This window comes from Malurus melanocephalus, unplaced genomic scaffold (assembly GCF_030028575.1).
Source record: "Malurus melanocephalus ecotype Western Australia unplaced genomic scaffold, MMel_1.1 scaffold_390, whole genome shotgun sequence".
Lineage (NCBI taxonomy): Eukaryota > Metazoa > Chordata > Aves > Passeriformes > Maluridae > Malurus > Malurus melanocephalus.
The window spans coordinates 18,440-45,124 of NW_026623622.1; the positions used below are offsets into that span (position 1 = coordinate 18,440).

Sequence of the window (26,685 nt, forward strand, 5' to 3'; positions counted from 1 at the left end):
TGTCAGTAAGTGTGTGTGCTTGGCTGTGTTTTCTTCTGTAGAATCACAACATGGTTAAGGTTGGAAGAGACMTCTGGAGGTCATTTTTTGTCCAACCGTTTTGCTCAACCTGAGTCGTCTGTAGCAGATTTCCCAGGACAATGTCCCTGTGTTTGAGTGTCTGCAAGGATGGAGACTCCACAATTTGTCTGGGCAACCTGTGTCAGTTCTCAGTCACTGTTATAGTGAAAATATGTTTCCTGATGTTCAGATTCAACCTCCTGTGTTTCACTATGTGCTCATCAACTCTTGCACTGTCACTAGGCACCACTCTAAAGAGCCTGRCTCAGTTTTCTTCACACTTGCCCTTCATGTATTTCTATACTGACAATATCTGTTTTGAGCTTACTGTTTTCTACATTAAACAGTCTCACCTGTCTCAGCCTTTCCTCATGTGAGAGGTGCTCCATTCTCCTGATGAATCTTGGTGACCATTTGCTGTACTGTCTCCAGTAGTTCTGTGTCTCTCTGATCCTGGGGAGGCCAGAACTGGACACAGTGTCCCACACGTGGCCTCCACAGGGCTGAGGAGAAATGAAGGATCACCTTCCTCATCCTGCTGCCCACAGCCCTCCTGCTGCASCCAGGAYAGCAGCAGCCTTCCTTGCCACAAGGGCACAGCGCTGGCTCGTGCTCACCTTGGTGTCCCCAGGAACCCTCAGTGGCTCTGGTGCAGGGCTGCTTTCCTGATGGTCAGCCCYCCAAAAATACTRTGTGGGACTTTGCACTGCTTTTGCTGAACTTCTGGGGTTTCTTTTGGCTGTATCTCCAGCCTRTCGAGGTTCCTTCCCTTTGGATGGCAGCACAGCCCTGTGGTCTATCAGCCATTCCTCACAGGTCAGAACATGAGCAAACTTCCTGAGGGTGCATCTGCCTCATCATTAATGAAGGTGTTGAATGGGACCCCAGACCATTTTGACCTCTGCAATACACCTCTAGTGGTGGATGTAGGTGTTTGTWTGATTTGTATATGTGTGAAGTCCACAGGGAAACAGTTCTGTGCCATGAGGACAAGGTACTTTAGTATTGTTGCTGTCCCATTGTCTCAGAGTATGCAGCAGGGCCAAAAGACTTCAGGGCAAGAGTTCTGCCTTTATAAGTATRTATAGGATTTATGCATTACTGATTCGTTCCTGACAGGTATGTGAATTGATAAAAAGTCAAATACATCCTTGGGTTTGAATAGCRCATTTAAACAGATTTATGCCAGGGCTGAACAGAGTAATGAGTAGTTTGTAGTGTTGTTACCTTTATTACATCATCTTTGTTTAAAAAGCAGAGAGCTATTTCTGTCTGAGACTGTACCAAATATGCATATGTAACCAGTCTTTTTAAGTCTGGCAGTAGTTCTAGAAATTAAAGTGTATGCAGTTAGCAGCTATATCATAGCAAAATAGGGTCTGTTTTCCATTTATCTTATGACATTTTAATACATTTGAGAAAGTTGTAAAATATTACRAGTATAGGGACAATAGGGAATCAGCCCTAAAAATAATTCATCTTGTGCAATTTTCCTCTTTTCCTTCCTTAACTGTTCTCACATGACTTATCTACAGTTGCCTGTTTATCATTGATTTTGTCTTTCTCTTCCTTTTTGTAAGTCATGTAGAGATAGAATTGGATTTTGCAGATGCACTCTTTGTTCATGTGTATTCATAGCCTAATTTCAGCATGTAATTGTAATTTGTACTCTGTGGCTCGCTGTTGAATAGTCTGTTGTAAGCATTTATTGTTTCAGCTGTTAAGGAGGACTTTGCCTGCACAGAATGTTTCTGATTTTTGTTCAGTAAGAGTCTCTCCTCCAACAGGCTTTCTCATGAATGGAAGAGTATTGTTTTATAGGTATATTCTTTGGTGCTTATTTAAAATAGACTGTTTCAGCATAGGTTTTCTGCTAATATAGTTGTTGCTAGAACACAGAAGAGCTAAAATGTATGCAGCTGAAATGAATTCACCAGGAAATTCGAATAATCATGAAAGTAAAMATGCTTAGCTCTCAACCATTTTCTGAGCAAATAAAACAGAATCACTTCTGATGCTCAGTGTTACTCTTCATGCTGCACACAACTGCCTCTGAACCCTAGGTAGAAGCTGAGATGCCTGACAGATATTTTTAGTGWCTCCATATGCAGTTAATTTTGTGCATTAAATGCACATAAACTGTTTTAGTCATCCAGTTTCTAAAGTAAATGATTGCTTTTCAAAATCCATTGCATAAGTAATAACAGACTGTTAAGATACTGTGAATGCCATTTTGTTTTGCTCTAGTGGAAAATTTCTTGCTGACAAGGTCAAGCCCTGCAGTCTGAGAGCAGTCATGTGATGAAAGGCACAKCCAGCAGGAGGAGAGATGGGAGATGGACATCTACCGTTGTCTCCTTCAGAAGTGAGGATTTGAAATATGGTTTTGTTAGATTTAGGGGATAGAGCTAACCTACCAGGCCTTGCTTTTATTTGTTGTAGACTAAAAATATGTTGGTTTTAGTGTGTTTTCAAAACCGCTTCCTGTTTCTTGACAGGACTGCCGTAGTTGATAGCAGTGTCTGTAGTTGTCTTTTGGCAATAATATTGTCAGCATAATCCTTACATATAGTACATACTGATTTTTTAAGGAGATTCATGCTATGGTGCACAGTAAACTGGAGGTTGTGATGGAGAGGGTGTAGCATGGCTGACTTTTGTTTCTAGTGCAGTAAAATACATGTGCTCTGCATTTAAAATGAGTTTGAAGATTGTGAGAAAATCTCACAATAGTTAATGGCCAATTTTCCACCATTCACCCCAGATAACAGCTTCCTTCCAGGTAGATAGCTCACATGTAATATTGCTTTGCCCCAAGACATTTAATGTTCAGATATTTTTATATGATTGATTAATATATACTTGGGTATAGAGATAGATTCTTAGGATAAAAATAATTAAGATAATCTAGGAGTCAAATTGCTCAGTAAAGAACCAAGTAGCTTCATTTTCAACATATAAGCCTACATCGTTATCAGAGGTTGCTGAGAGGCTGTTGATGCCTTAATAGATAAGGTTTAGATAGATTACCTGCAGTACTAAACAATTTACTGGRAACAGAAAATGGGCTTCCAATACGGTCTAGAAATGAAACATCACAATTATTTGAGGTACTCTGTAACCTTGGAAACAATTGGGAGCAGTGACATCAGCAGCAATTATGTGCTATTTTGTCTTCAGTTTATCACCAAGGTAACCAGAGCAGGTTTCCCTGCTTGAAATTTTAAGAATGTCGTGGTCTGGTAATAAGTGAACATGCATGAAGCAGACTGTTTAGGGACTGTTAAAATTGCATTCTGCTTCCCTTTTAAAATGAACCGTCAGGATTTGGGCTTTTGTTTTTCCCCTATTTTTTCCCCCTTTTTCTCTGCGAACCAGCTGCAGGCAAATAAAGCCTTAGTTACTTTGCTAAATTCTCTAAACACTGGAAAGAAGGAAAATCTATTTCCTTATCGATTTCCTTTTGTGGGCCCTAAATACCAAGTATTGCAACTGCACACAAAGGCTGCAAATCACASTGTTTTCAAATGTGGGATTTACCCATAGCTGAGGACACATGATGTTCCCATACCTAACTTCTTTGAGGGTAGCTCTGCATTGAAGTCTAGTTTCACAAGAGGCTTGCATTCAGTGCTGCCAGCCGAAAATATTGGGTGAGTAATTCCCTTAGACCTCCTGTCTGTCAAACATCCTTAGTCAGCCTACCTCACCTTGTGGTTGTGCCAGTTGAGAGTGGCCTAGCATGATAACCATCTTCATGCTTAGACCAGAGAGGTGTTTACTTTTTTGCAGTGGATTTGGGGAAAGTGATGTTTGAATTAAATCTTTGTTGTGTGGTAGRAAAACTGATATTCCCCTTTTCAGTTGCTTTTTATTGGAAAGTTACGTGATGTCAGAGCCATAATGCTGTCAGGCAGGTTACTCAGACTGTACCGTCTCTCATGTGTGTGTGACTAAATTTTAGTGGGAGGTATTTTATGTGAAGTGGTGATAAAGCTTATCTGTTAGTCATGGAGGAAAAAGAGGAGACTGCAAAACACTTGGGTTTTTTTAAGTCTGGAACACTATCTTGGGTGAAAGCCATATCAGCACTATAAATTTCCATTCATAAAACTTTAATATTTTGCCTATCATGTCTTTCTTTGTCAAACATTTCCTTTTGTTGCTTTATCTCTAGATTCTTGCACATGCAAAATACACACTTGTGTTCTGTTGAGTTATTGTGCATTTAACTTACGGTTTTGCAGGGCAGCTGCTGTGCAGGCAACTTACCGTACTTGTGTCTCAGAAATACAAGTTAGAACTTAATGTTTGAAGGAATAATAAAATTCTGTTCTGGTTTGTAGTGCAGTCCTGAAGAAGTGAAATTTCATTACMAGCTGTAGCCTTGTAGAGTTCCAAAACAAACTTTATAGCCTGTGGTTAATGTTGGAGTTCAGTAGCCCATACAACTTACGATGAATTTAGCCAAGTCAGTTAGATTAAATTAGATTTTTGCATGAAAAAAAGATAATCTCTTCACCTAGTTTGGTATTGCAGAGTGCATAAGACATCTTGTACATTTCACAGTTCCAGAGACTTTCATGGGATGTAATCAAAAAAGAKATGCCTTTCTGAGAAATGGAATATTGATGTTCATATTTGTGAAGGAATTAATTCACTGACTGATAGAAGCAGAAGAAAAAGAAAGTGAGCTTTTTAGACACTAGCCACATTCTAACAAGATTATAGTTATCCTTYGGATGATGATGAATGTGTGTTGGATATTTTTTTGTAATAAAAAGTCACCAAATGCCTATGTGCTTCACTCTCTGAAGTAATTTTCATAAATATGCAATAAAAAGTAATCCCACTATTTGCAAACATACTTGGTTAAAAGGAGCCGTGCTTTGAAAGGTATTGATTTGCTCGTTGCAGTTATCAGTTTGATTAATGTTAAGATTTTATGCTGTATATTTAATCATTACTCATGATTAGTGCAGTAATAATGCACTACACATATCTGCACATTTACTATTAACAATTAGTGGCTTATATTTCTTTCTTATCACAGATGTAGTCATAAGTTAGAACTCATAAAATTTTTTAAAAAATATTTATTGGAGTAGGCATTGGTTATAAATCTTTATAACTRCGATATTCAGGGAGTTAATAATGATTCCAGTGGGTTTATTTCATGCTAATGAAAGACCATTTAGATTTCTCTTGTATTGCAACTTCTCCCAAGAGCTCCTACAGGAGCTGCAAGTTTTTCCAACTGTTATGAGGCCAAGGAGAAAACTCCCAGGCAAGATACTAGATTGTGCATTCTCTACAGAGAAACCACATTTTACAAATGAGCAAACTGTAAGGTAGTCAGATTGGGATGAYTTTGCAATGCTAGCTTCACAAATGTTACAGTACTAATAAATGTTGAGATTCAATGARTGAGAACTGTATTTACAAAAAGAAAAAAAAAAAGACTGAGAACAGAGGAAGCAAGTCCTGTGCTCTTGAAAAGGGAGCAGTCACTTTTTTTTTTCTGAGGAAACCTTACTTCAGTAGCTTGGTGAGTGACAAGGTAAAGAAACATTTCTGCTTTTGAGAAAGTTGATATCTCTGGTTTGGCATCCAGCACCACAGTCTCTGAGAACATTGGGAAAAATGTAGTAGTAACAGCTTTCGTCTTTCTACCTGGCTGGCTAAAGTGATTGACTTTATGCAGTTTAGTTTGATTAAATTAGCAAAGATGTAACTGCTAGGTTTCTTCATTCTCAGTATAGTTATATCAGATTCCCTCTTATCAGACTGTTCACATATTAGTACAAGTGCTGGATAAAGGCRTTTTGAATTGCAATAAGATGGATTCATTGGGCAAGTTGATGATCCATGATGTGTTGCCAACTCGCAAACATGTCAGACTTTTAGAGCAGGCAGCATCTGCTTGAACTGTCTGGAGACACAAAAAGAACAGAAAACATTTTACATTACAACRAAACCAGAGATCTGACTTGATGAAAGTGTCATTTTCTTCTTTATTTAGCCATTCTATGTGTTTTTAAAATTGAATGCTCACATCATGTAAACAAATACGTAATCACCTTAGTTACTCATAATTAATTACTGAGAGGAAATTAAGGAAGGAAGGAAGAACTGTGGTACATATTATACCCTSTATTTTTATTGTAGATATATTTTTGCTTCTCTGTGCTGGTTTTGCCTTTGGGGGGTTTTGGTTTGTCTTCATCCTTTTGGTCTCTCATTTTTACTGTTTGCTCTTCTCACTTTGTTCGTACTTCGATATTTTTCCCAATCTTGGCATTGTCTTTTCTTTTGCCAAGATGTTGCTTCCCATCTTCAAAATGTTCCCCTGTTTTACATCATTTACAATTACTTCTTTCAATTCTTCATTTTCTCTGGATTTTTTTACTTATCCAGGAGATCATTCTTTTCAGAGCTTACCATAGAATATTCATCATGTGATGGGGGTTAAATCTTGCATTAAAACAAACAAAAAAAAATCCCTCTTGATTTTTGTGTGCTCCATGCTGTTTTAATACATCAGCTTTGTACATTTTTTTTTTGGTCTCTTATTGCGTCACTAATTGCTTTGCCACACATTACGTGCATCATTAACAGTTCTTACTTTAAATGTGTTTTAACTACCTTCATAGTTCCCTGGATTCCCTTGCTTATGTGAGTCAGTATTTTTCCCAAGAYATTTTCCACTGTTTCAAGGAATACGTGAGTTTTAAATTAGTGTCTTTACAGGTTCAGTGATATACGGTCTTACTGTATTTTTGTAATTTAGTTCTGTGTAAGAGAGGGTTTATTTGAATTGCTGTCATGGGCCTTTTTCTGGTAATGAATAGATTTTTCATGTTTATCATTCTGTGTTTATTAGTCTTCACTATGCTATAGTCTACAGAGATTCATAAACCATACAGTTGTTTAAAAAAAAAAAAGATAGAAGTTTAAGTACTTTAGAATAAAGCTTATTGGAGGAATAGGAGAGGGAGCAAATTAATTTCATTCCACATACAGTCCTCTTGCTCAGATGTTGTATTACCTTAAATGATAATTCATTTTTAAAAAAATTATACTCTTACACATCTTGCACATTACTTTATGTTTCAGCATTTATTCAGTCTATTACTCTAGAATATTTGTAATGATCCTYCTAATGGTCCATTGGAAATATGCCACCATTAACTAATGTATTTCCTCTGCAAGTGTTTATTTCTGAACTAGAATGGTAGAGCTATCAGAATAGTGCCAGTTCATAAAATGCTAAACTGAAAACTGTGAGTAAAGTTTGAGTCATAAAATATAAAGAATGTGTAATCCTTATTTTCTTCGAAAATGCCGGGTTCTTTTGCTGAGTGTAATGATTGAATTGCATGCTCAGTACCAGCCACATCAATAATGTGGTAATAAACTTATTTTATGGGKTTACTGTTAGGTTTATCTGTATTTTTGTAGAGCCTCAACTGAAAAAATGCTCGCCTTTGTGAAATGGAATGATAAGAAGGTGTCTTTGTCTATGACAATAAGAGTTAAATTTGACAAAGAAATTAAGGTAGAGGAGCAGAAGTGGAAAAACACTTCTGTGGTTTTGTGAAGCACGTCCTTCTTTTCATAGGAGCATGTARTGAAAACATTTTATTGTTGATGGAAAGAAGGCCACAAAAAGGATGTCTCAGTGAGTTGAAAAATCACAGGTGAACTGTATTACCTTGTGTCCAGGGCAATATGGAGCCTAATGGCAGAGTCACCATGGACTGATTGGGCCTTTGCTCTGCTTTGTCCTCCTGGGCAGAGGGAGGTCTCAGCAGGAACCAGAACTGTGGTAGAGCTGTGGTACATTGTTCCATGTCAGACTCCAAATGGTCTAGTTCTTCACTTGGCAATCTTCCTATCCTTAAAAGAAACAGTTCATAGCATCCCTCTGTGTCTTTCTTCAGCCAACTTTTAGCTTTCCAAGAGTGGATCTGCTTCACTGAGCAGTGCCTTCAGGCAAGTGACCTACTCAGGCCTCTTARACTGGCTGATGTACAGTGTGAGTTTAAAACGCATTCAGGAATTGCCCTTAGAAATTTATCTGTGGGTTTTTCACTGTCAGATATAAAAGGATACTTTACTTCCCCATAAATTTATGCAAATATGCTGTGTAATTGCAGTATTTTAATATTCCTGCCACAGAAGTATAGTGTCTAGACACCATCATATGTATTTCAGTCAGGCACAGAAGTATTGCTGTCCCATTTTMATTTTTTTGGCAACTGACATTCTACTGCTTTGCAGATTCACACAGCAGTGATTTTAATAGAAAAGCAAAATACTACATGGCACTAAAGATGAGAACTGGTTATAAATAAAAATTGTTACTATTACTTCTCCTGTTTCAATTGTGATAATTTGCTTGTGCCTCTTTAACTCTATGAAACTTCTGTGAATAARTGAGATAATAAAGCATAATTATAAGTCAATTATACTAATTTTTTGGTTGGAGRCTTGACCACTGGAATGCAAAGCTGTGTTTTCACCTCCATCCAGAAATATTTCTGAAATAAACACTTATTTCTGTCTCAGTGAAACCAGAAACTGAAACTGGAAACTGAAGAATAAATGATGTCTTGTCAGGTTTTGAAAAAGGCTRATGAAACCTTGCAGCTGCCAAATCTGACTGAAACCAGTGGCCTGTGAATTGTAATGTACAAGGGAAAAAGTCAAAGATAATCCAGATGTTCCCAAGCAGAAYACTTTGCAATACTTCTTCATCCATTTTCTTTCTGTTTGTGTGGACTAAAAAGTTACATAACTGAGATTTGGTTTAATGCATTTTCTGAAGGTTGTTATTTGACCTTCAAGATAATTTAATGTGCTTAGCACATTATCTCTGTCTGTACTCATTACTTTAAAGGTGGCTTTCATCAGATATATACCATTTTGAATCACAGATTGTTCATGTGATGAAGGTTTCTTAGAAAGTTTATTTTGACAGCCTCTTTATAGTCTTCCTGAAGCACTTTTCTTTTGGCAATRTATAAAGTGAATCTTGACAATCAAAAGGAGATTTGTGCATAATTCTGGAACTGACTACCTTCTACCATTTATTTTTGCTCATTACTTTTCTGCCTGATGAACTATTATAAGCAGAAAAGTTGTGAATAAATCTTGATTTAAGTGTGCTTTAAARAGCTAGTTGATATTTTTTTCTTTGGTGGGTTTGTATTTGTTTCACAGCTGAGCCCATATTTCTTTGTTAATTCTGCTAAGTCACCTACTAAGTGGCAGCAAAATTAATAGTCATGTAAAAACATGAGCAAAACTAGGCAAATATATATTTATGTTTTACAGAATACATAGCCATCATTCTCTTCTGRGAAAGAGGGAAAACATGTATCCATTTTTTTATGAAATCAGGAACCTGTCTTACAAAAAAAATTCCAAACCCTAAAAAGTGATTACTGCCTTTGACCTTTTCAGCTAATTAGAATCCTGCAGTCTGTTTAACTTTCAATTAAATATAAATTTATCATATGCTGTTGGATTGCGTCCAGACTTGTCTAACTGTGTATAGCCTATGGAAAATTCCAGTGAAGAAGGAATATCAGATAACTGCTTCTGTAATTAAAAGATAGTAAAATACTTAAGCAAGAAGAATATTTTTGTTTCAGCAATGAGGCAGCAGTGTCTTGTGTTCTGCTTGCTTTTAACGGACTCTTTCCCTTAGTTGGTTTAAAGCAGTATAAACTTGTCAGAATTAAGGTGCTTACCCATTATTTGAATAGATATATGCTGTTGATAATTCTAGAAGAGAAGTTGTTGCAGTTGTATGTTAACCGTTTTGAATTAGATATTTACAAAAGAAAAAGAGACCTCATAGAAAAGGGAAGGGGAGAGTGGGAAAGGAGGCAACACTGTTTAGAAGTAAATCAGTTGCTAGTGAAAAGATGTCTGGAGAGCACATTTGGCAGGAGCATGCTCCTTCTTGCTCCTTTCTTCACATTTTTCCTAAGATGTACTGCGCCTTTGGTTTTCACAGAATAAAGGTCATTTTACTAGTGTTCCGTAGGGGCTCAGGCAGGAGACATTAGAGGAAAACTTTCCAGTGTAATCAGGACCTGTGATTGCTGACTGTTATTAGTTACTTAAGCTGGCAGCAACAGAATAACAAATAGAAATGTGAGGGCAATCAAAAGAGACTTCAGGGCCTTTGAACATTTGGTTGAAGGATCAGGAGCACAGGTAGTGATATCCTCTGTCTTTCCAGTAGAAAGGAATAATATTGATAAGAATAGGCAGATCCATCAGATTGATGCATGGCTCTGAGGCGGGTGTAATTGGAAAAATTTTGAGTTTCTTGACAATGGGATGATCTGTTCAACACCTGGTCTACTGTCACATGAGGGGATGTGCCATTTTCAAAGGGGAAGAAGCTTCAGCACAGGAGCTAGAGAAGGCTCACTGATTGAACTTTAGCTTGGAAGAGGGAAAAGGAAAGTGCCAGGCTTGCTAGTAAGGGGGTGGTATGCCAAAACTTGAGAAAATGAATACTAATAGGATCCCTCAATCGACTCCATGAGATGTTGGCTATAAAGTACACCTGAAATGTCTCTACACTCGTGCACACAGCAGAAGGAACAAACAAAAAGAGCTCAAAGCTTTGGCCCAGTCCTAGAGATTTGACATCACTAACGTAATTGAAATGTGGTGAGATGAGTCCTCTGTCTGCAGTGCCCTGTTGAGTGGCTACAGGCTCTTAAGGAGGAATAGGCAAGTGGGAAGGGATGGGGATTGGGGTAGCATTGTATGTAATGGAAGGACTGAAATGCATGGAGCTCATGGCCGGCAGTGGCACAGTTGGGAGCCTCTAGATAAGAATCAAGGGACAAACAAATAACACGGATGCCATCATGGGAGTCTGTTACRGACCTCTTAGCCAGGATGCTAATGAATTATTCTTTGAGGAAGGGACACTTGAAGTCAACTGCACTTGTCCTTACGGGGGACTTCAACTTCCACAAATCAATTGGGAGCATCACACAGCTGGTACAAACCAAAGCAGAAGATTCCTAGAAAACCTAGATGACAATTTTATGGAACTGGTCCTAAGGGATCCGACTCAGAAAGATGTTCTCCTTGGTCTTCTGCTTGCCAACAGAGAATCTCATGAGCAAAGTGGAGATTGTCAGCCATCTTGGCCACAGTGATCATAAAGCAAGCAAGTTTAGAATCTCTTTTGACTGGAGGAAAAGTGCCAGCAAAGCCTCAATTCTGGATGTGAGGAGAACRAATTTCAGACTGCTCAGGGAATTAGTAAGTAAAGTCCCTTGGGAAAATGTTTTTGCAGGTATTGGGGTCCAGCAGTGCTCGTCATGTTTTCAATATCCCCTCCTAAGTCACAGGAGCAGCCAATTCCCAAATACTGCAAGTCAAGCAGGCGAGGCAGAAGGCCAGCTTGGCTGAGCAGGTAATCTTCTCTTGGAAATAAGATGTAGAAGGGAAGTCCATGCCCCGTGGAGGCAAGATCAGGTGACACAGGAAGAATACAGAGATGCTGCTTGYCACTGTAGGGAGAATGTGGCCTTGTGTGGAGTTAAAGCTGGCCAGAATGGTGGGGAACAGTAAGATTTTTTTCAAATATATTAATGGCAAAAGGCAGTGTATAAACAACTTCAGCTGATTACAGGATGAGGATGGTCACCTTGCAAATAGGAGCATGGACAAAGMAGAGATGTTTAATGCATTCTTTGCTTCTGTCTTAAACAGAGATGATGGACCTAGGAGGTCTCAGTGTCCTGAGCTGGAGGACCATGACTGTGAGAATGATCAACTAATTCCCAGTCAGCCCTGAAATTGTGTGGGATCTRCTGCTCCAGCTGGATCCCTACAAATCTGTGGGGCCTTGTGGGATTCATCCAAGAATCCTCAGAGAGCTAGCTGATGTCATTGCAAAATCTCTCAGTGCTTTTTGAATCTTGGCTTGAGAATCCCAAGTGACCCATCTGACTCTGCTAATTTTCARGAAGGGCAAGAAGGAGGACCCTGGAAACTACAGGGCTGTCAATCTCACTTCAGTGCCTGGTAAAATAATGGAGAAGATTATTCTGGGTGGTATTGAGAAGTGCATGGAAGACAACACAGTCATCAATCACAACCAGCACAGCTTCATGAGGGGAAAGTCCTGCTTGTCACACCTGATTTCCTTCTGTGACAGGGTAACCCACCTAGCTGATCTAGAAAAGCAAGTAGATACAATCATTTTGAACTTCAGTGAAGCTTTTGATACTGTCKCTCCCAATATCYWTTTGGACAATACGTCCAGCWCASAGCTGAATAACCTGGTTATGTGATGGGTGAGCAASTGACTCACACGTCAGGCACAAAGGGAATATAGTGAATGGAGTGACACCAGGCTGGCATCTGGTCACTACCGGGGTTCTGCAGGTCTTCATCCTTGGCCCAGTTCTCTTTGGCATGTTCATTAAAAGCTTGGGCACACAGCTCCAAGGARTACTAAGTAAATTTGCCAACAACACCAAATTCAGAGGAGTTGATGACTATTGAGGGCAGAGAAGCCCTGCAGAGAGACCTTGAAAAATCAGAGATGGGCAATCACCAGCTGGATGAAGTCTAAAAAGTGCAAATTTCAGATTCTGCACATGGTACAKGGCAACCCTGGTTGTGTGTGTAGGCTGGAGAATGAGAGGCTGGAGAGCAGCACTGAGGAAAGGGAGCTGGGGATCCTGGTTAAGTTGTATATGAGTTGTCAGTGCTGACAACTGTCAGCTGTCAGTTGTCAGTATATATGATTATATGTAGTTAGGGTACTATGATTTAGCATTAGTCTGTTCTCTTGTCCAAGAAAGATCTGGTTAAGAAGACTTAAGGGAGATTGGTACCTGATTCTGTGAAGACTTGCASAATTCTTGGTATTTTGAGGATGTTTAATTGCCTTTGGAGTCCCTTAGATCAATTCAATGGGCAGAAAACTGCTTTAGGCCTTTAGCCATTTTGCCCCAATCCCATGCTTTTGATACTGCTTCCAGTTTAGTTGTGAATTCTATATTCTTTCTGATCTCCTGGGCTCTTGAGCCACTTGCTGCTGTGGTTCCTTACCATGGAGGTTCCAGGTAACAACATTCAGTGGTATCTTTCCACTGATCTAAGAAACAGCTTCAAAGGCCTGCCTCTATGTACACAGAGGATTTTGTACTGATTCTCCACTTCTGCAAGTTTCTACAGTTTCTGTCTTGACAGTGCTGATTACAGTACCCTGCTTCCTGCAGAGTAGACTTTTGTGAAATACACTGGAAGTCAGTTGAACTTCAGTGGACCTTAGTAGGAGACAGATGAATAGGAGAGTGTTTAGGGTCTGAATTTTTCTTTCAGATTAGTGARCACCTCTTACTGATTTGAATGCACCACAAACCAAGTGTTTGCTCGGAAATCTTCCGAGCCCTTTTGAGAATTACCTGGCTATTTCTGGAGGATTACTAAAGGKGGAGAGTCCTGCTCTGGAGTGGCAGTAATTTAAACTTGTATGAGAATTTATGAGGTATTAATTATTGTCAATTATTCATGTATTTTAATTTTATTTTCCCTGTAACCTTTTKTAAGGAAATATTATTTTGCATGGTTGAATTTGTCCTTTTTCTTTGGCTGTTTCACTTAGTGWTTTGAAATATGCATGGAAAGTGTATTTTTATCTAAAAATTAGCTGTGTATAAACCTAGGAAACTGTCAACAGAGCTACAGTCTCTTCAGTCTGCTAGAAGAGKAGTTAAGAGCATGCTTATGTGGGGTGGTGATTGTCAGAGCCTGTTCATGGTGGCAGGTGTTGCTGGTTCATCTGCTAATTTCTCATTAACAATGTGCTAGGTTGATCAGTTGCAGTTTGGTCACAGGTAGGTACTGTCTTGATTTCTGTTGATAAAATTTATGACTRTGTTTACTGAAATAGTTTAAAAAGCAGTGGATGTATTTGAAGTTTTTAAAATTTTGTCATAAATTAAAATATTTGTTTTCTCATTACCAACAAATATCTATTATCCATATCTGTAATTAGGTTCACAGCTTAATATAAAGGATGAGTGGTGCTCACTGGACTGCATCATTGGCCTTGCTGTGGTAAAATGACCAATTTTGTCTCACCAGCTGTGACTTTGGAGGCAGCTTGAATGATGGGAACACATAAAGCTCTACAGATTAAAATATTTCCAGCATACAGCTCTCTGTGTATCAGTCAAAATTCAGCAGCAGTTCCAGCAACAGTTGTTTCTTGATTCTTGCTAATGTCTTCATGTCCTTAGAAGGAACATTGTTCSTATGTATGGGTGTCATTTATAGTCTCAACCCTGCATTCCTCACTGAAGCAGAACTCGCAGTGAAAAACATTAGTATGACCATGGCAAGCACTAAACACAAGGATAGAAAAGCTACTCCCAAGGGCAACGCATCTGCCTAAGGAAAAAGAGCATGTAGTTCTGTGACTAATTATGAATTATAGAAAGAACTAAAGGAAAAAACACAAAGTTGGGAAATAACTCKTTGATTACTCATCTTGCATCAAAAGAGAACATTTTTAAAAGACAGACCCAATTATAGTTGCTTTTTCCAATAATATTCCTATCTACTTTTCACAATTTTCATCACATATAATAGAAAATAAGACTATATTTTCTTCAGCTTCTTATACATGTGGCAAAGATGTGGCAAAGATTGAAAGATTGCATGCAGAGTGTTCTAATTTTATATGAAAAAGTAGAMTGAGTTATGTCAACAAGTTAACAAGAGGTAAGCTTTTTAGTTTTTCTGTGAGTGTGGTTTGCAGAAACAGCCAGCTGATGAAATGGAATGTTGTTGGCTGGTACAAATACATGAGAGCCACAGAATTCCATATACTGGAATTAACATAGTCTGTAATCCAAAATGGCCCTAGTTTGATCCTTGAGCTGAAGTGGTTAAGAGAGTGTTGTTTCTCTGTGGTTTAGCATCTGATGATGCATATGAGTTATTTTACCTTTTCTCTTTAGTGAGATACAAATCAGGATATAAGTTATAGATATTTTAATTGATTATTAATTTCAAATTGCAAAAGTTCATGCATGGTTGCAAAAAAAGTTTAGAGTTGCCTTTGCATATCTTCCTTTTCCTGTTACCCTACTACGTAGAGTCTTCACTGCAGAAATCCACTTGTGGAGGCACCATGGAAGSWGTGGTGTTTTCTGCTGCTRTTGACATGAAACAGTTTCTGGTGTCTTAGGCAAAGTGAAGGTAGGGAGCTGACAGCCTTATGCCTCTTTCTGGAAATAATTTGTGCACATGATGCCAGAAAAGGATGAACATTTTTTTTTTTTTACTTTGTAATTAAGGTAAGGTGTTTTTCATCAASGGGGACCAATGTAATTTATGGATGCTAATGAATTAAGGTTCTGGTTTTGTTTATCATCTAATTTTATAGATGGGGTACCTGAAATGCCAATTTATAGTGGCCTAAGTACAGAGTTGAATGATTTTGCTACAAAAGCACTACATTATATCTTCTGTCAACAATACAAAAGTATCAAGCGCAAGACAGCATCTGTGGAGTACTACTTGGTTGTGTTGATTCGGGTCAGCCAAAGAGAGTAGCTATCAGTGTGAGCTTAGTAGTTTAGCAATTTGTTAGACAAAATATGTTCTTTATGGTTAAAAAGATTACTTTCTCCATTAACTATTGACCTACAAATGACAATCTGTGTTTTTGAAATGACATCTACCCTGTTGATCTGTTCTTCCATGATGAAATCCTACCTGTTTCCATCATAACATCTGCAGTGAATGTAAACTATCTCTCTGTACTTTTTCAGAAAGYTCCTTGTGAGATTGTTAACAATGCCTCCAAACCATATGCTCTTTGTCAGCACCATTGTTACCACCTGGAAAGCCTTTTGGAACATTGTGGACAGGAAAGACAAAACGGCATATTTCATTAAGGAGATTGACCTTTTCAAAAAGCAAATTACTTTGCAATGAAATTCAAAACTTCACAGTAAATATTCAGTAGACAGTACTAGAATTCAGTAGAATTCAGTAGAATTCAGTAGAATTCTAAAAGGAAATACAGTGTACTTCACAGTACAATAAAAGATGATCTTTCATCAGAATCCAAGATGTCAGATAGAGTACCATTCCTGCAATATAAAGACTGAAACATACACTAACCCCAGCTGCCYATTTCTTAAAGCTGTTTGTAGAGGTCACTATGTGGGATGTCTGGACTGATAACCATTTTTATTATAGACAAAGATGKTTTTAAAGTTTATCTTCCTTTGATAAAGGATTATTTTTGTCGATATAGTTTTTTTTATGCTTATAAAAAAAATCAGGTTCTGTGATGTACATGAGCACATGAGCCTCATAAAGGGGAGAAAACCAGAAAACCCTGAAATGTTCTTGTAATTTAAAATAACCAATCATACATTTTTTCCCTAATGATAAAATTRCTGAGTGATGCACATCTCAAACATTCTGGATTTCTTCACTTCATGAAGAAAATTKTATTCCCTGAGTTTTCTGAAGCAAAAAGGAAAGGTAATAAGATAGTCATTCCAGCAAACTTGTCAGCCTGCAGTGTAATTTGGTGGCTGCATTTGTTTTAAAAAGATGCAGATGAGCAAAAGTGGTCCATCTATTACAAAGCCACATTTCAATTTTTTTTAAAACCACTTTGCTTGTATATTTTAGAGTAATTGCTAAATGGACCTAATTTTTCAATGAATATGTGTGAAAAACTCATGACTGTTGAGCAAATCAGCACTAATTTATGTTGGTTATGCTRGTTTTGGTTTGTTTGTTTYTGGTTTTGTTTTTTGTTTGCTGTTGTTACAAGCAGTGTTATTCTGTGGAATGTGGCCACAGTATAAATGACGTGACTTGTGATACGATCCAGAAAATTATTGTGTGTTTTTGTTGTAGAATAAGTCTTACTGTGTTTGTTTTTGCCTGCCAGTTCAGTAATACAGGACCCTCAAATGCAGCARAACAAAAATCATCAAGGTTTCGTAAAACACAAGTTTAATCTTATAAAGTTAATTTAGGCTTCAGTACATAGCCAATTTTAAGCTGCAKGGGAAACCTCTGGAGGATAACATAATACAACCTATCATAACATAACATTGCATAGCATAACATAATAYAATATGTGATTTCATGAACAATTCCTGATATAAGTTGGTCCACTTAAATTTGAGCCTCTTAAAATTTGGTTCACTTAATATAACCTGTAGGTTTTGCTTTGTATATTTATGTAATTAAACTGTAACARTAGCAATCAGCAAGGAAAGGACTTATATGTCAAATACCATGTAATTTATCAGAGTTGGAAAAAAAAAATTTCATGAAGGCCATCTTCCCATGTAATGCAAAAAAACTGCCTGCTAAACAACAGTTTTAGAGTTTCCAGTGTCATCCAAACTGAATATGGACTGAAACCCAGACTGAAATTCCTACAGGTTGTTCTTATCCATACTTTAAAAGTTTTGATCAGAATTAGTGATCTAGGCCAAAGGATTAAGGTAATTTGGTGACTAGGTTAATGTTGCATTTTCAATCAGGCTGAATTGAAAGGRAAATGTTGGGAAGTACTCTGTGAGCGATACTGACTACCAACTTCGAAAGTATTAACATAAAAGGAGAAGGGTGTGAAAAGAGAGCTGTCAGTGAATAARCAAAAGCAAGAAAAACCAACAGACACCTGAGGGCAACACATARACTATTTGACTGCTACTTTCTCAATTATCATTTTCTCCCTGGTGGAACCTGTACTATCTTTGATGACTATCTGTGAGGTAACATTAACATTTTAAACATCAGATCTTTGTTTTTCAGAAACCCTCCACCTACTTTGCTACATCCTGAAAAATGGTGCAGAGGATTCAACCATTTCATTTCACAGTGAGTTTTGTTTTCTTTTAAAAACAGCTTATTCAGAAAGACCTGTGTGTGCCAATCTGAAAACAGAATTTTCTTAAGGAGTTGTTGCTTTTGCCGGTTTTTGACTACAGTTTTCTTTCCATAGACTCTAGACCATGGCTTACTTTTTGAAAGATTTACAGCACTTGTCATGTAATGTTCTTCATATGACTGTCTCCTGATTTTGATGGACTTAGAACAGATTTATAAARTATACCTCATGTCCTTGATGGTTTCCAGTGAAATTTTATGCTGAGAAGGAAAAGCAATTAGTGAAAATGACTGCTTGTCAATTTAAAAGAAGAATTTGAAAGATAAGAAAGAAAATAATTGCCTTTTTCCACTTTACTGAGGTGTAATGGGTTGTRTACCCAATATATGCAATTGAGCATCAATAGTACTAAGAGCATAATCTAGGCAGCTGTCACCAAGCTAAAATATACTTTTGCTTTACTTTTTTCTTTTTACAATGATACTAGAAAATCAGAGTTTAGTAGTTGCTAACATTATATTAAAACAATTTACTGCATTTCATTGGAACTTATTACAGCCCAAGCATGTGATGCAGGGAATAGTATTATAAAATCCTTCAGAGGTTTACACTGATCAAATAACCAAATATTTGAACACCACTCATCAATACTGACTTTTCAAGATAGRTTTGTAAATATGCATATCTGGATTTCCAACTTGTTCTGTTCCTTGRTGTATCCAATTGCTTGTACAGTGTYCCTACCTKATACGTTTTTCAGCTAGTTGTGTAGTAGTGTCTTTCATTTTAGAAGTTAAAAATAGAAACACGAATGTAAATTTTTATTTTTTAGTAATCCATGAAAAATACTGTTATTTACTGATCTTTTSCACACAGGGAGGTGAGATACAGCATAATGTTTGACCTGCAGAGGAAGGCCATTATATTATTTTTGCAGTGTAACTCAGAATCTCTTCGGTGTAGGTGGCAGAAGTACATTCCTTTAGAGCAGATTGATCCAAGTTCTGGTTCTCCATAATGCCTGTCCTTGTTTACTCAGCAGTGTGCATTGGAGTCTGTGGYAGAGTCAGTGTTTAAGTACAAGGATCACCAAGCGATGGATGAATTTCATTCTATTATAAAAAAACCATTGGTTTTATTGCATTTAAAGGCCATAATCTGTATTCTGAGGGACTTTAGCACTAGTGAATTATATTCCACTTGTGTTTCAGAAAGTCACTGCATCTGGTAAATAGGATTACRTTCCTGTCTGAGAAACATTATGCAYTAACCTTCAGCATTGTTATGTAAGTTTTTCTTTCTTGGTGTGTTCCCTTTTAGAAGTCCCTGCTGAGCTTGAGAACGGAAACAAAAACTGAGTTAAACATTTCCTTAGTTCAGCATGCACTGTTCATAAAACAAATCAGATGTTAGTACTTTATGGCTAAATTTGTTATTAATATTTGTCCTTTGAGTTTTTGATATCTTTGAATTGTATATTTTTAATCACATGGATTATTGTTCGTTTTTGCCTAATTACTTCCTCACCATCAACTTTTGCAGGCTCTCAGATCTTGCTTTTCACTTTTACAGTGATATGCACAATGAAGTAAGGAAATAAGCTCATATACACTTCTCTTAACATGGAGTTATGCAAYTATTACAATAAATACCCTATATTATAGCTGCCTTTAAGAGAATACTGAAATTGAATTCTCTCTGACATTGTTATATTCTTGGGTATGTGTTAGTAAAATTGTTTCGATWTAGAGGTTACCAGATGTTTTTATAGAGTCTTAGATATTCATTAGTGGATTTTCTAGCAAAGTTTAGATAATGAAACATTGGATCATACAACTGCAAACATTTTAGCCATTACTGCTAATTGGCTCATTTATATGCATTAGCTATGCATTTGTTGATGCCTGCCTTGTGACAGCCTAGTTATGATAAATTAAAAGCAGTGATTGTAAAAATTCCATACTGCCTTTTATCCATATGTTAGGACCTTGCCTGATGTTTCTGTCACCCTTGTGATGAGTGGTTAGCTTTTGAATAATTTCATTATCTACCTCCTTCTTGATGCTAACATCATTTGCATAACAAGCTTATCTATTCAAGTTGCAGGCCAGACCTGTGTACTGACCAAGCACATAGCTTTGACTAAGCTTTTGATTTCAGTTTGGTTTATGYGATGATTTTGTTTATGCCAAGATTGCCAAACATGGTCACTGTAGCTTTTTTCACCCCACATTCCCATCTCTTGAAATACCATTGTGTCAAGAGGCTTTTTTTTTTTTTTTTAACAAGTGGTCTCTAACATATTACGGTGATTTACATCATGCCTGACGTGGAAATTTCATTGTTGGTATCTCTTTAAGCTGTTAAAATAGTGATCATGTATTTTTCAGAAAATCTATATTTTTAGCTAGGATTCTACTGCCCCAAAAGATGATGATTCTGCAGCAGCATTTTAGTCAGATGCAATATTTATGAAATTTGAATGGAGAGTGTCAAGATAGTTTCTATCCTGGTTAATCTATGTTTCTATTCCCAGCACTGTTGACCTTGAGTTGAGATGAAGACTGGAATGTGTTGTTCTCATAAGGATTTTTACAATGAAGGCAGTGAATCTGAGTTAGATATTTTGTTTAAAAAATACAGAGAAGACACAATTTCAGTTTTCATCTCCAGCAGCAGCCTAATTTTGTATTTGCTATCTACTAAGATACAGGCAGCATATACATCTAAAAGGTAAATAAAGTTCTGTCTGTGTGTATTAATATATACTATTGTGATTGTGCAGGAAAAACTTGTCTCTCCAGTCATAATGTGAGAAATAATTAATTATCTGCATATCAATGGAGTTTTTACCAGTTCTGTAAGACTTCGTAAACTATCACAGCAGTGACAAATAATTTTCTTGGAACTTTAGAGTTTCACTGATCTCGAGAGATAAACAGAAGAATTAATACATTCTTGTAGCTGAAGAATGCAATAACTTTTATTTACATTACATCACAAAATGGTAATTTTAATTAAAATTAATAGTGATATCTCCAGAGACATTCTCCTTTTAAATTTATTTAACCAATGATTAGCTATTATGGTTCTTTGAATTAATTAGTCATTCTTGAGCTGGAGGGAATTAAAAAACTAAGAAATTCAGGAATTAATAAAGTCAAAATGTGAACTTAAGTATTTATGGTCACATTTATCATCAGAATGTAACTTTTAGCAATGACACTGCAAATACAGTACAAATATACTTTTTTTTTTTGTCCTGATAAACTCACTTCTTTGTACTCAATTTACTGACTTAGCAAGCTGAATTTCATATTGATGAGTCTGCATTCAGAGTTATTCAGTTAATAGATCACCTAGATTATAAGGTTTTAAGTAGTCCATTTAGCTTTAACTTCTCTGAATGCAGCTAAATTATTTTCACAATCTAAGCAATTACTTAGTGACATTCTGTTCATATTACTATTTCTTTCACTGAAAACATGACAGGCATTGATAACTTACACTTTCACAGTGTCTGGGAAGGCAAAGAGGTTTGCAAATGTCAAAAAGATAATATTGCAATGTGTAAGGTTACCACCAAATCTGTACTTTTTGCATTTCATTCATTGATGTAGACTCTCAAAATCTGTCTACAGATGGACTTGAAATATGAAATTGTAGTACCTGCTGAAAGATCTCCATCTCTTTTGAATATTGCATGAAACATACATATTTATACAGAGGAATGGACATATATAACAAATACAGTTATCTTCTACTTTGTAATGAACTGTTGTAGTAAAAAGTGTGCCTCAAATCAGCTGCATGCTGTAGTGTCAGAGTGGGATAGGTACCTGAGGGGGAATATCTGATACACATGCAAAGCATACTGTTTCTAGTAAAACAGTACTTCTGTTGTACAAGGTTCTGAAAGGTCTTTGTTTTTCTGGGCCTTCAAGGACAGACGAGAGAAACAGATCAGAGCAATTCATGATGAAAGGTTATTCATTGATTTCATCATACAATAAATAAATTTACTTGGTGGTTTTGAGATGCTCCCTAGAGTTGTTCTGATTGTATTTCTGTTGTCACTGGTAGAATTACAAAGATTTCAACATGTGCAACTGTCAGACTCATGCTAAAGAGCTGCAAGCGGTGCCACTCTGCAGAGTTTCTGTTGTTTGTTCTCTAAACCATGTATATGGGCCAAAATAAATTATAATGCTTATTCAGCCCAAATAAGGCTGGGAAACCTGTTGTCATTTTTGAAGATTTAGAAGAGGTGAAGATATTTACTACATCTGATTTTACAATTTCAGTGTGATAGAATCTTCATTATGTTTCAGATGTGTGCTTTAAATTATACTATATGGTGCTTCATATTGAATATTAAACTGAAAAAAGATTTATTAAGAAAAGAGGTGATGGTGACATTTCAGTGTTTGAGTATTTGTCTTATTCTTAGGAAGGATTAGTAATTTACAGCATTTGCTACCAAAAGGCAGATCAATAATGTATAAATGTGTTCTGACCATCAGAATTTATACCATGCATGTGATGATTGAGTTCTTTGTCATAAATCCAGTCTTTCATCCTGATATCTGATTGTAGCAGAATGAACAGTAAAATCCTTATTATTTATCATGGGATGCTGTGCAAGACAGCAGACTTATTTAACTCACACACATATCCCTAGAGCCCAGCTTTTGCTTTTGGCAAAGGGGCAGTTATATATATAGTCCTGAGGATAAGGTTATTTCTATCCTGTGAGTCCTGCTGAATTAGGACTGGAAACAGAAATGCTGTTGGCAAAGCTGTCACAGTTTTTTAGTTCACTTTTGTAAATTAGTGACCTGCAGCAGTGGGGGTTGGGCAGGCCTGGAAATGGAAAGCAGCAAAGTGTCAGAGAAGCAGGAATGTCCCTGCATGGTTATTACAAATGTAATTCATGGAATGTCTTCTGCACCTCTCTGCATGTGACTTACCAGTGCCTGTCACAGCTACTTGTGGTACAGAGGTAGGAAGGAAAATAGGTTACTGAGCATTTTAACCATCTAAAAATACCTCAGAGATTGTTATTTTTCCTTCCTTGACTGGAAAGTTTCTGATCTAATGTAYCTGGCCTTAATGATCTTGCTTGTCAGTGTCTGTCCTTCCGTTTCTCTAAGCAGGGGGAGTCAACTTATTTGAGGTCATGGTCTTGATTTCATTAATCTTGCATCGTGAAGCAACCTTGTGATGTAAGCAATCAGCCAAGTATGGGGAGTAAAAAAAAGTCTCAGAACCCAGAGACTTCCTTCTGCCTTCTTAGGAGAGAATGCTCCCTCATTTCAAGAGGGTATGACCTTCCTTACTCTTTCTCTTCCTCTGGGAAATTTCCCCTCTAGAACCCCAGCTGGGCTTTCTCTATCTTTGGGACCAGCTGGTAACTATATTTTCTGGGTTTGGGAGGAGAATATCTTAGTACCTCAGGATGACCTGAAGTCCAGTTCAAGACCCTGGAAAGCTCTTTTATTAGCAGAGTCTTGGAAGGATTTCTCACTGCTCGACAGCAAGTACTTGTGCAAGTAGTGAAATATGTGGAGGGCAGAGGAGAATGTTCCAGAGCTGTGAGAGGAGCAGGTGATGGGGAAAGCACCCTGATGAACAAGGCAGTTGGCAGAGGGATGGGGACCAGAAGWGTGGCAATGAGGACTTCAGCTGTGTTCAACACATAACAGTTGAACAGCACAGAGACTTTATATCACTGTCACCCAGAGGCTGTTGTGTGAATTTCCAAGCTCTAATACAGAGTCTGATACACAGTCATAATTTCTTCCAAATATTAGCCTATGCATCTTCTGCATGTGTAGATGTTAAATATTTACTTGGTGTCTGGTTGGGTATTAGGGTTATGAGACAAAATGAGTTCCAGCAATACACTTCTGGCAGATAAGAAATCATCAGAAAATGTAGCATTTACAAAATATAATAATTGAAGAAAACAAAATACTGGTGATAAATCATAATGTAACTAAGCTATTTGAGTTGCAGCTGCTTGATTTCTTTCTTTTTAAAGAAAGTATTTGGGGTCAAATACATCATAATAGGTCAGTTGAAAGAGAATTTCTGAAAGAAAGAACTGCTGCTGCTCTACTTAGGTTTGGCTGCAATAGTGAGTGACGTTAGTAATTATTTTTCTATTTCTGAACACWCAGGAGACTTAGACCACCACTGCAGTTCTTATGAAATCTGTTTCTTTCTGTTTATTCATTAGTAAATATTAGCTCATGAAAGCTGATAAATATCTCTCCTTTTCAGCCAACTGATTCGCTGCTTGCAAAATGGCCGTTTACATTGTCAAAACCCAGCAATTCCAACAATGTTATCATCCGAGTGCCAGCAGCCAGTGAATTTTCAGAGGCTGTCTCAGATGGGCCTGTGTGGATGGGAGTCTGCTCTTATCCCCTGCTAATAAATGCTTCATCTTTGCTTGTAATTGTGGCAGAATGGAAATAGTGCTTAGGAGCCTGGCTGTGAGATTGCAGCAAATGGCTGCAACCTATGTTTAATGTAGTGACACTAATGAATTCTGAGAATTAATTTTCAGCTAAGAAAGCATGATGGAAGATACTAGAATTTCAAATTAGATAATGGATTGATTTTTGTCAAGGCAAACATACAGTATTTATTTATTTTTCAATCTCTATTGAATTARCCTTTCCATTATTTTAGATACAAAAAATAGCAGACCAATTGTAATACTTTCATCATACCTTATTTTAAACCTATCTTGTAGCAGATTTGCCAGTCAATTTGCTCAGTTCAAACTAATGTTTCTTTTTTTCTTTTTCTTTGTTTTTTTTTAAATTTCCATGAGCCAAACAAATTGGCTGAATTTGCAGGTGCAGCACATTTACTGGTTTTATGAAAAATTGCAGCATGGCTGATGTTTGACAATGTCTGAGCTAACTGTCCAAACACTTATTAAATGMATGCTCAGATGAGAGGCTGAAGATGTTTTAGTTTTCTTTTTTCCTCAGAAGCAAATCCTTCATTTATAGGGCTTCTAAATGTCGTTTCTCACTTGTACAATGTACACACTGATTTCAGAATATTTTGTGATGGGTGAAATTTTGAAACTTGTTTTGTTACTCTTTCAAATGTTAATATTAATGAATTTTTGTTTATTACTTCTTGATTTCTTTTTTTCTGGCCTATATGTTAGATACATTTCCTCACTGAATTTACTGGCAACTTTGAACTCAGACATCCATATAATTAACTTTTTCACACATTATAGTGTGTAGAAAACTCTGGTATAATGCTGACCTTCCTGCAGGCTTTAGCATTGTAAGAGCCAATATTCTGGATTAATTTTATTTTCTGAAGAGCATTATAGTGTCAATACTGCTTCCAGTAGAATGACACCTTATTGAACACCTGTGGGGGCACTGGCAATCTGATGCATCATTTTTCATTAGCACTTAGGTGGTGGCCCAAGAATTGTTATTTTACAGATGATATTGACTAAGAACAGCAGCAGGCATTCATATTGCACGAAAAGCAACACAGTTGAACTGACAGWGTGTAGAAGCAGAGCATGTAAATATACTTCAGAATATGAATAGGTCTTGTCTACATAGAGAGGAATAAGGACAAAGGARTACACCCTGAGAAATGTAAGGGCTRTCTTTTCAGTGTCACTTTCCATCCTATATTCCATCACGGCAAGCCAAGGTGATTGCCAAGGTGATGCATCAAATTGGCACTGAATATTTGAGTACACACTGAGCCCACAATATGCACAGTGACTAAGCTGGAAGCTGTTTAATGCATTTGAAACATAGTAAGGAGTAATTTCTAGAAGGCACTGTCAAAACTTCTGCTATTTAGAGGTAAAGGAGAGTGTGTGCCATCCTTGAATTCCTTGGCCTGCCTGGWCTTTCTGTTGCTGTGTTTTTTAAGTGCTAGGAACTTGCCATTTGACTTGATGGATTAAACCGACTGCAGTGGAAATGTGCATTGTCCTGTCATTGTCTTTCCTGAAGTAGAAGTACTCACACATTAATTTAGACATGAATTTAAGTGGCTCTCCCTCTCCCTTGTGCAGTTGCTAGTTCCTAGCTCTGTTCCAAAGCTCCTGCTTTGTTGTGTCATCTCACTAACCATCTGCAAGGACTCTGTTCTTCTGATGCAGGCACAAACTTGCACAACAGGAGGTGTGCTCTGTCTGAGCTTGGAACAGAGAGTTTGATCACAGAATTGTGTCCATGTGTCTTGTGTCATTAACTTAGTCATCCTGTGATTTAACAGAGTTTTGGTTGTGTTTCAAGCGAAATACTCCATGAACACAGACTGCAGAAATATCCTGCTACCAGAGAATGAAAGTTGCATTTAGATGAAACAGTAGRTAAACACTGACAGTTGCAAAGGTAAAGCATGCACGCAAAGTGAGTAGTCAGTGGGGGACTGGCAGGGTTGTGCAACAGAAGCAAAGATAATCCTGATGATCTCAAAGATTACTTCCTTCACAGAATTTACCTGTGTTCATTAAAACATCTGCCTGACAGAAAAACCTCCCATTTCAGGCGTGTAATAGAGAAGCTAAGAACTTTTTTCTCCAAAGTATCTCTTCTTGTTGGTCTTCCACATTGAGGGCAGTATCCTGGACTGTTGCCCTGTCCAGGGCAATATCTGGATGTTTCACCTAGCGGCCATCTAAATGG

At 37.3% G+C, this 26,685-nt stretch overlaps 1 protein-coding gene across 1 annotated transcript in view; it reads left to right on the top strand.

Moving 5' to 3' along the window:
• MYO3B (myosin IIIB) overlaps positions 1-26,685 on the top strand; it is a gene marked incomplete at its 5' end in the record, with an annotated part of 155,249 nt that overhangs the window by 18,088 nt on the left and 110,476 nt on the right. Inside the window, one exon of the mRNA XM_057379142.1 lies at positions 17,917-17,982. Within this exon, the coding sequence (XP_057235125.1) occupies positions 17,917-17,982 (66 nt within the window). The remainder of the gene's footprint in view (positions 1-17,916; positions 17,983-26,685) is intronic.